This window comes from Xiphophorus maculatus, chromosome 24 (assembly GCF_002775205.1).
Source record: "Xiphophorus maculatus strain JP 163 A chromosome 24, X_maculatus-5.0-male, whole genome shotgun sequence".
Lineage (NCBI taxonomy): Eukaryota > Metazoa > Chordata > Actinopteri > Cyprinodontiformes > Poeciliidae > Xiphophorus > Xiphophorus maculatus.
Genome location: NC_036466.1, coordinates 4,187,017 through 4,197,652, shown reverse-complemented (window position 1 = coordinate 4,197,652; position 10,636 = coordinate 4,187,017). Strand labels below are relative to the sequence as shown.

General features: G+C 43.9%; 1 protein-coding gene across 1 annotated transcript in view; it reads left to right on the top strand.

Annotated features, from left to right (window-relative positions):
* Nucleotides 1-2,421: 2,421 nt before the first annotated feature.
* Nucleotides 2,422-10,636, top strand: part of LOC102219197 (Krueppel-like factor 7) — a 44,985-nt gene continuing 36,770 nt past the window's right edge. Inside the window, exon 1 of the mRNA XM_023329936.1 lies at nucleotides 2,422-2,813. Within this exon, the coding sequence (XP_023185704.1) occupies nucleotides 2,712-2,813 (102 nt within the window). The 5' untranslated portion in view covers nucleotides 2,422-2,711. The remainder of the gene's footprint in view (nucleotides 2,814-10,636) is intronic.

The following is a 10,636-nucleotide window of genomic DNA, read 5'->3' as shown; positions in this document are numbered from 1 at the left end:
TGGAAACAACACAGCATTTAGTGGAATGCTAAAGCGCTAAGCTCAGCCTTGTTGATGCCCTCCATTTGTGATGACAAGAACAAGTCTCTGAAAAATAATAAAACTTTGTTAATATTTGTATAATTAGCACCCTTGTTGTTCAGGTAAGTGTTATAATCTTTTGTATACATTATTCATTTCTTTGTTTCACTATCATTTGCTCAATAAAGTTTTTTGGGGGGGAAACGACATGGAACTGCTTAGTAAACCGTCTTCACTCCCTTCAAAATAAGAGCCTAATTCCAAGTACCAATCATAACAGTCTGTAGCCAAATCTTTAACGCAGACGTACAACTTTATTCGAATGAAAATGAGAAAACAGACAAGTAAATTTGTGCTTTGGAATTTTATCTGGTCAAATTTAAGTGCGCTAAACATTTTTTCAAAGTTTACAAAAGCACTTGCATGAAAGATTAGCTCTGCTGTTAGCGGATCAGTACAAGTGAACGCTCTTGTCTAAGTGGTTTAGCTGAGGGGAAAAAAAGACACTTTCTGTCATCTTCTCCTGTCTCCTCAGTAATGTAAGGCAGCACATGAACAATGCATAAAAACAACAGAATTTATCTGTTAAATATTTTAGACTCCAGTCGACCGTGCAGCGGTCGACTGTACGGGCTGTCGTGTGTCTCCGTCACACCTTTCGTACAGAGTTCCTGTAAGAAAAAAGCAATCTTGGCAGCAAAATGCCGAGCAGGACTCCAGGAAGGGAAGATGGATGTGATCAGGCGGAGATGAATGCAGAACGAGATCGCAAATAAAAGCTGCATGTGTAAGGACGCGAAGAGCAGGAGGGAGGGAGAGAGAGAGAGACAGAGTGAGTTGTGTCAAACGGATAAATGTCAGAGAGAGCTTCATCGTCTGGTGCAGCTCTCCCCTCCCCAAAATAGCCAGGCGTAAATCTGGTGCAGCCGGGGCCCTCAGTCAGTCGGCCTCACCGGGCTGTAATGAGATCACAGTCTCCACCGATGCAGCCTTGCATGTGTAACACAGAATGGTGTGGAAGAGGGGGGCTGCGATCCTCCGTGGCTTACACGGCAGGAGAGCATCGAGGAAGATTTGGCCACTTCAGTGTCATTCCTCTCAGCCAGCGTATCATCTCCGGGAAAAGACTCGTCTTCACAGGCTGTGTCTGAAAAAAACGGGCTGCTGAAGGTCAGATATGAAGGTAAAAAAGAAAAGAAGCGCTCTGGCATTCGTTCAGTCTTTGCCAGGATAACGTGTGGAATGGGAAAAGGTTTTATAAGATGAGAAATGTGGCTCTACAGCTAGGGCGCCTTCTGTCAGGGGGCGACACAAGCATGAGAAGGAAAAAGGAAAAAACAACAACTTTTTTTTCCGTGTCCTCGTGGGACTTTATGGCCAAACTCAAACAATATACTTGGGGAAATGACAGGTAAATTTCAAATCTTTTTTAAAAAATTAACTGAAAAGTGTGGCGGGCATTTGTATTAAACATTTTTATTCAACAGTTGACTGTATGTTTAAGGTTACTGTCCAGCTGCAATCTGGGTCTTTTCTAGCTCTTGTTACTTTAAAAAAAAAAAAAAAAATTTAAAAATCTATTTAGTTATTTTCCTCTCGACTCTGTTCAGTTTGTCTAAAAGCACTCCCGCAGCATGACGCTGCCTCCACCGTGGCTCACGGTGGGGGCGGTGCGTTCTGACGTGCGATGTTTGTTTCACGTCTCATCTGACCAAAACACATTTTGACAAGTTTCCTGGTCAGCATGATGCTGTCTCTCAGCCCCAGTTCAGCCTTTATTCAATATTTGTTACACTCGTATGGATTCTTTTACCAATTAGGTAAGTGAGTTTTAGTTAGGCGTATCAACTTGAAGAAAAAAAATAGATATATATATTCACTTTCACTGTAAAAATAGATATGCTACTATGAGTTGGTTTGTCTAATAAAATTGTCTAATATGAGATAGAAAACAAAATTGTCACTGTCACTTTAACTCAGTGCCAAGTCAGAATCTACAAATCAAAAACTGTTCTGTTTTGACAGAGGGCTCCTTGCATGTGCCGTCCCTGATAGATGGCGCCCTGTGTGGTGAGCCGGATCCCCCACACAGAAAGCTTCCTGTGTTTGCATTAATGCTTTAAGTGAACCTCTGACTCCACCTTCCAAGTCTAAATGCTTTCCACAAACAGCTCACCTATGGAGCCCAATTGCAGCTGGTCGAGGTGCCTCCGCAGCCAATCACCTCCTGAGAATCCGTCAACTCCCGCCTCTAATCACCACCAGCACCTCCCACTTAGCAAAAAGGCAAAGCAAGGGGAGTTTGATTGACAACCTCCCCCCACCCCCACCTCGCCCACGCCCCTTCACTTAGCGGAGCCCCGCCCTCTCCGCTGGCTCCCTATCACAGGCTGTTTTGGCAACACACATACGCGTGGAGCGTCCGTCCACCTCCAGTCTCCTTTTACGCACCGATTATGCGCGCAGGTACAGGGACTCGAACTGCTCCGCGTCCGGCCGCTGCACTGCGCTTTTAACCCCGCAACACACGGACCAACATGACACAAGTGGATGTAGAAGTCTGACAGGCGCGTTTCTTTGTGGATCATTCTGCCGCTTCCTCCCCCGGTTGTTTTTTTTTTCTTCTCTCCCTTCCTCCTCTCTCCTCTCCCTCCCTCCTTATCTCTCTCGCTCTCTGCCGGAGCGTCAGCATGGATGTCTTGGCGAACCACGGCATCTTTCAGGAACTTCAGCTCGTCCACGACACGGGCTACTTCTCGGCCATGCCGTCGCTGGAGGAGAACTGGCAGCAGGTACGTGGCCGAACCTCCGCGCATCCCTCAGAGCCATGCGCTCGGGATGCAGGCGATAACTTTCTTCCTCCTTTCTCTCCCCCCCTCCTCCTCCCTAAAATGCTTATTTATGCACTAATAAAGCTGTCACGCGCTTTACTGGAAGATGAAGATCCAGATCTCATAATCCAGACTGAATTGGTCGTGAATAATATATGCATCCTTTAGATTAGCCAGTTGTAACCCCCCTCCTCCTCTCATGGATAGAAGTCCCCTCTCTTATCCATAATAGATACCGTTACATGTCTGGCTATTTTTTCCCTGCCATTTTTAATTGGAAGAGGAGTGGAGAAATCATCCGCTCTCTTATTCCCACCTTTATCCCTCTTGCTGCGCGGAAGTTCCGCTCGGAGACGTGGGAAGCACATGGAGCCGGCTGAGAAAACACAAAATCTGCAGTTTTTCTTTTCCTTTTTTTCAGCGCAGCGCAGACATTCTGCGCATGTTTTGCGAGTCTTTAGATGGGAAGAAGTTTAGATGAATTTTGGATAGATTACAGGAATAAATGAATGGATTCGTCATTCTACTTTCAGGTGTTTGTTTTTATTGCAATTTAGTATTGCATACAGGCGCCACCTGCATGCAGAGTCAGTCAGAGGAATAAGCAAATCTAGCCGCTGCGTTGGTCCTCCCCACCTGCAGGGGGAGCACTGGCGTTTTTAGAAGTCAGGTTTATAAATGTGTATTTTGTAGCTTTGTTATAAGTATAACTGGAGCACCCAAGTGTAATGCTATGCTCAGCTAGGTCTTCCACACCAGCAGGGGGCGGAAGAGCACAAAAAAACTATCAGTTCAATTCAGGTTTTGTTAAAGACACAGAACCCTGGTTCATAGCAGAGATAAAATTAGAAAGGGGAAATGAAAAATAATTATAAGTGACTACTAATAAGGAAAATGTTAGAAAATGTAACTTAACAACTGTATATGATACGTGTTTGTGCTACTAGCAAATAAGTTAGCTAGCATTAAACGCTACGCTCTAGAGGTTTTGAATTCACGCCTGTCAATTTTTTTTAACGTCTGAATGCAAAATATTAATCCATAACTCACATGCAGCCAATTGATACAATCTTTTCAGACTTGTACCACTAAATGATGAGTGTGTTAAACGTACTTTTCCCCCAAAATGTTAGAGGTTGTTAAAGAGATGTGAGAGTATTTGGAGATGAATTTAAGATTCATTTTGCATACATTTGTAGAAAACCAAGCAGCTAGTCAAGTCCTCCTCACCAGCAGAGGGGTGAGGTGGGGGGGGACCAGAGCACTATAATTGTCAGAAAATGTTTTGTAGCGCCAACACCAGTGAATAATTAAAAATAAATAAATAAAAAAGCATTAAATACAGATTTTTCAAGAAGCATTCTTGATATAGAAATGACTTCCAGGCAAAATGCAATCCACTGATTTTTTAAAAAGTGTTTTAATCAATTTTTTTTTACTTGTAGCTATATTTGGCGTATATTGTAGAAAAAGTGTGACTTCCCACTATTCAGCGATGGGCCGGCTCTGCCTGCTTTGCTGCTCTGTCCACAGAGCACATGACTGACCGGGGAAAATAATGCAAAACAGAGAGAGAGAGAAGGAAGAAAAATCAATACATGGAAATATGATGCCGTTATTGTTCTTGTAATAGTAGCTTCAGGTTTTATTTTTTTATTTTTTTCCCTCTCTGCTCCATGCTGGTGGATGCAGGATGGAGGAGGGGAGAAACCGGTGCGTGACCGCAGATCTCCTCTCCGTGGCCGAGCAGTCTAATTGGCATCCTACTGTTCGCCACCGACGCATCTTTTCATAACGAGTCTCAAACTCCCTGCCTTCACTGTCGGTGTTGTTCTTAAAAAAAAAAAAAAAAAAAAAAGAAAGGAAAAATCGCATGGTGTACCATATGCAGCACTGCTTCTCACCACACACACAGCCTGCGTCTCGAAATCAATACCTGATGCAAATGGAAGAGGGAGACAGCTGCGTGTGTAGGCTGGGAAAGCTCTTATCTGTGAGCAGCGAAAATGTCAGTTTTTGCTTTGACGGGAATTGTTTCTCAGCACACTCACTCCGATGTAATGCCTGTTTTGGAGAAGAAAAAAAGGGAAGCACTTTCTGTTTAAAAAAAAACCAAAACACTTTGAGTTAAAGGTTTTGATTTGCTTCCATTCGGCAGCTGGCGTCTATCTCCTGCTCTCAGACACGAGACATCATCACAACAATGTGTAAGGAAAGCACCTGATTTAAAATTAAGAACATTTGGCTTTATTTTACATCTCCATCCCATTACATGGCCTTTGATAACATTAAACACATTCAATCTTTTTTCTTTTCTTTTTTTTTTTACACCAATCTGTCCGAATGTGACCTTGGGCATGTATCGTGCAACAATGACAAAATAAGTTCTTTCATCATCATCATCATCATTTCAGGTACTTTATGTTTTTCTTAACCAGTGTAATCAGGAAGCTTAGGAGGCTAAGTTCACCTATCCACCCCGCTCCATCACAAAATAAACTAGTACCTTATAGCGGTGGAGTGGTTTGAGCTTCTCAATTCAAGTATCCTTGGCCAGATGGTAGATTAGTTCTGGGTGAGAGGCTGCAGATGAATTATTATTCAGTAGAAACACATGGGACAGGTAAGACTGTCCAAAAACATGCAAGTCAGATTCACTGACACTCAAAATTGGCTTAAGGTTGGTATGGTTTGTGTCTGGGTTGCCCTATGGAGCCTCTTGCTCAATGGCTGCTGGACACTGGCTCCAGGTGACCGCCCAGGCTGAAACAGGTATGAGAAGTAGATGAGCGTACCGTCCTCCTGTAGATACTCTCTCATTAGCACCACAGTGGTGGCAAAAGACAGAATAAGTGGCCTTGGTAATCGTTGGTTACTAAAACTATCTTTGGATACCTGGAGGCTAAAGCTAACCAACAGACAAGTCAGTAAGAGATTGTCAAGAAGTTGAGGCAAAGCTACAATCCTGTGTTATTCCAAAGTCTGCAATTTTGATGTATTTAACAAGTGAGAAAATGTATGAAAAAGAAAATGGAGTAAAAGAAAAATATTTTTACTTCAAGATTGCAGTTTCTCCGTGCATCCACACATTCTGTAGTGATAGTCCAGCCTGTTCGCACAGCGCAGACATGCATGTTGGGTTAGTTAACTGATTGCAATTAATCTGAAGTGTGTGTGCATGGTTGTCTTCCTGTGTCTAGGTTGCTCTGTGATGGACTGGTGACCTCTCCAGGATGTACCATGCCTCTCACCCAATTACTGCTGCAGCCCCTCAATTTACCACACACCAATCCCCAACCCGACTCATGACCCTGCATGGTTGAAGTCGGTATCAGAATGAAAATAGGCAAGAATAGGTCTGAGTTCACACGAAATCTGAAAGTTATGCAGTCTTACATTGAAGCTGAACTAGATCCACAACTGTAGCTCCTCTGTACAATACATCAGACTATGTCATGTACCCTGTTAAAGCTGTTTAGTTGGTTAAACCTGATCAAATTTGGCTAAACTACATATTGGTGATCGAATCCTTTACGCCACCGCTCCGTTTTCTGCAAATGGAGTCCTGAAGGACGTCTCTTTTTGTCAGGTTTCACTGTACGCCCCAAGTGTGAAGCCACCTGCTGTGACCAAAACAGCACTGTTTAACACCCCAAGATTAAAACAAGTCGCTTAACAGCACTGGGGGGAAAAAAAACAAACAAAAAAACAGTTTCCAGTTAGAAGCATTTTCTAAAAGGGTTTGAAACCTCAATGTCCTGCTGTGAATCACTGAAGTAAATATCTCAGAAGTTTTTTTTTTTGGCAAACAACCCCTCCTTTGGAGAAAAAGATCACACTGCTTCCTTGTGAGCACGAGGATTATGACTGGCCCCACATTATGAAATCCCCTCTCCCCATGCAGAGCAGAGATGTTCTTGGCAAAGCACTCATTGTGCTCATTGTAGCCAGATGAGGATGGCACAACACAAGCCCTGCTGAATGCAGGAATTATGAGTCGTGGCTCGCCTTAAAAGCTTTGTCTCCTGCAGTGGACCCATGGCTTTAGCCGTCCCTTCTGTATTCCGGGCACAATTTAGAATTTGATGCTTTTACAGCTTCTGATGGCGAGATAGGAGGCCGTTGTAGTCGGCCCCTAAATGGGTCCCTGAGACGCGATGGCAGGAGTGATGACTGTGTCCCCTGTTGGTGTCTGCCAGGCATGATTCAGCCGGTTATAGGGGGATGGGGAGCAGAGGAGGGAATAAAGTGTTTTGGAGGTCTGCAGATGGTACATTTGAGGCTGCTATTTGTTCCACTATTGAAGCTAATGGCACCAAACTGAACTGTGCTCAGTTCGCGTCCAAATCCCTGTGCAGTTGGTTGTTCAGATTTGGTTTGGAACAAACAGCAGGGCTGAGCGGGATTTGGAACGAGCGGAGCCGGTCAGAAAACTTCCTCATTATGCGAGGGACCCAGTTTCCCTGACAGCCAAGAGAGAGCGTGTGTTGCTTTGCATCTTCGGACCAAAAGAAATGGCTCGATATCTTGGCTGCAATATCCAGTAGACAGACATTTGCTCAGATAAAATCTGATTTTGCTTCACGGTCAAAAAAAATGAACTGAAATGTATCCTCAGACACACATTTAAGAAGGAGAATTATAGATTTGCACAACTTAAGCCTTTTCTTAACAGCTGCAGGTTTCACGATAATCAGTTCAAATCATTCAAATGATAGAGTACAAGTTGTGAAAATACTTATGTGTTTAGGGAGAGTCTGTAAAGGAGAGCCAAGGAATTTCAGAGGAAAATAAAGTGGCGTAGAACAATTCATGAACCGCTAAGACTCAAGCCTGCGAGGAGCTGGAAACATCAGGGTTAATGTCCAGAGTGAAGTGAGTTTGAAATGACACCAGACAAATGTTTTCTAGAGAACGGTGTTGAACTATTTCACCACAATTACAAGAAACATGTCTGGAGAAATGTGGAGAATTCTTGCCTTACTGTTAAGAGTGGTGGAGGCGTCATGCTGACTATCTTATTGTAAGTGTTACAGGTGTACTGCACCAGTTCAGCTTCATCTCAAATCAACTACTTGGACACAATTGTTTGTTCACACTTTTAAAAAATAAGTCTCAGAATACTGGATACCAAAATTTAGTTTGTGTGAACGAGAGAAAATCTACAGTAAATTCAAATATCTTGGTTTTTAAAAATTCATTGCAATGTTAAAATCGATAATAGCCCACAAGGAATAACATTCTTGCCCATATGTAATAAATTTCTAGTTGACATCGTCGACTTTTCAGCTGTGCCCAGTCCCAGCACTTGACCCTGATGGAGGGGATGTAACCGAACACCAACCTTAGTGGTGTATCATTGACCTCTGGACACACTCCATACACTCCAACCCATATATCATCCTTCAGGGCTCCAGCACACGCAGTCCTAGGACACGCATGTAAACAGAGTTCCCGATGCTTACCCAAGCAAAAATATCTGGATGAGGCTGCTGGGTGCATTATGGGCCTGGCAACCTATGTGACTGTGGCATTTCTAAATGCGGACAGATCAGCGGGGCAACCGCCATATGCAAACAGTGTTCACAGACGCATCCACTCACATCCAGTCCATGTTGGCGACTCAATAACATGCACATCTCCCAAGTGGCAGCTCAGTCTGCAGGATGGAGGGTGAGGGGGTGTTGGTGGAAATTGCAGAGCACGCACATTCTCCCAACCGCAGGGTTTTGCATTTCACAGTCCGGTGGGCTGCTTGAACCCCCCGCCCTTCCCCACCTTTCCACCCTGCACTACCCTTAGGGGTGATGGGCACACGCAGACAGACATTCAGAGAACAAGTGTGTAGGGAGGAATGGAGCTTCATGATGAGCAGGAAGAAGAAGCAAGGGATGCAGATAGATGGAGTCATTTAGCATTTTGACGGAGGCCTCGGAGGGAAATGTTTCCCCACGTTGGGCTATTAAAGCTGTGGTCAGCAGCAGTGGAGTGCATCAGCATTAAGGACCCTCTCTGGTAGCCTCCGGAGAGATCATGAGGATTAAGGGACAATAGCGGAACTGTGAAGCTCCATCTGCATCCATATGCAGCTTTGTGCATGTATGATTGTGTATGTCTCAATATGTCATGTAATCCTCAATAGGCCACAGCTGCTTTCTCACACAGCAGTGAGTCTTACTCCATCTCTTCTTTCTCCTTTCCTTCCATCTCTGAGCATTTCCTTCTTATAGAATTAGCAGAGTATGGATTTTTGATCTCAGCAGAGCTGTTGTGTTAGTTTGGGTTGTTTTACCCACATTATATAGTTGAAACACCTTGGCTGCTAGGCAACCGTGCTCTCAGGTGTTCTGGTTGGCAAAGCCAGGACCAGTTGAAAAACGTGTTTTTCAGGCAACCTTACACTGACTGCTGCTTGATGGCATCCTACAGACTTCGGTTAGTCTGGAAAGGACGTTTCCTGAATGCGTTCCCGTTTTCTGACATAATGCAAAACGTCTTCATTGGACGATCTACCGCACGATGATCGGAAGTGGAGAGCAGAGCTGGACTCCTGCCTCCAAGCCGATGGGAGTCAGATGATTTTTGGAAATGCGTAGAACGTATCTGACACGGCCTTGGCTGTGACGCGGTGAGCCATGAAAGGAAGTCTTTCATGTGCGCTGCTGCTCAGCGCACCATCTCTGCTGGGCTCTTTTCAGCATTCTCAGCCACAACATTCTTCCCATTCTTCTTTAGTGCATTGATCCCGAGAATGTGAAAGTGTTGGTCATTGTTGTACAGATACAGTTTTGATCACAAGTTTTTAATGATTCCATACATACACCCCTCCTCACTAATATTCCATGGTTGTATGCATCTGTATTTATCCCAGATTCAGTGGGGATGTGGGTTGGGATTATTGTCTTGTTGAAACACCCAGGTCTGTTTTATACCTTCCAATAATTGAAGAAATTTGAGGCAGTCTCCCTTTATTACTCCACCCACTTCGATGCCATGTGTCAGTGTTCTTTGCTGCAAATCAAACCCTAAACATGATGCTCCCACTGTCATGCTTGGTTGCACATGGTTGCAGGAAGTTCGTTTTCAAATGCGCCCTTCGAGGTCTATGAGACCCACTGAGCCGAGCGCCTGTGGAACCCCTTCTGCTGATGTGTACGCTATGGTGTTTTGTCATTTGTGGTACAGTAAACCTGAAGCTTCTATTACAGTGGTACAGTAAAGACAATGATCCTGACAGAGAGGAACGACTATTGCGAGTTCACAAGTTCACCGGAGGAGGAAATAATGATTGACAAGCTGCAAAATGTCATTTTATTTTTCATATTGTAAGCCAAAGAAAGAACAGAAAATGGATGTTCTCCCGATATGTCAGCCCAGAAGGAAGGAATTTAATGTTTTGGTCCAACAGTATGTACTTTGGACAATTGTACCTTAAATCTATTCATCCTGCTATCCAGCAGAAAAATCCAACAGTTTACCTCATAAACATACACAACCACAAATTTCTGACCAACCACACAATAGTTATAGCTGAGAATAAGACGACAAGATTTTCATTACGCTTTCTCCAGAGTTAGCTTGTCCATCTGGGGAGCTACAAATTTTGATTTGTAGCTGATGTGTGTTTTTAAACTTCTTGCAGCATCTTTTCCCTCTAAGTCTTCTGAGAATGTCGTTGTTATTTTCAATTTACCGAAGGTATTCCTGTCCTATTCACGGCCCATCCAGTTTGTGTATGTTGTGTAATGAGGGATCGACCCCCTGACCCAGTAACATCTATTGTG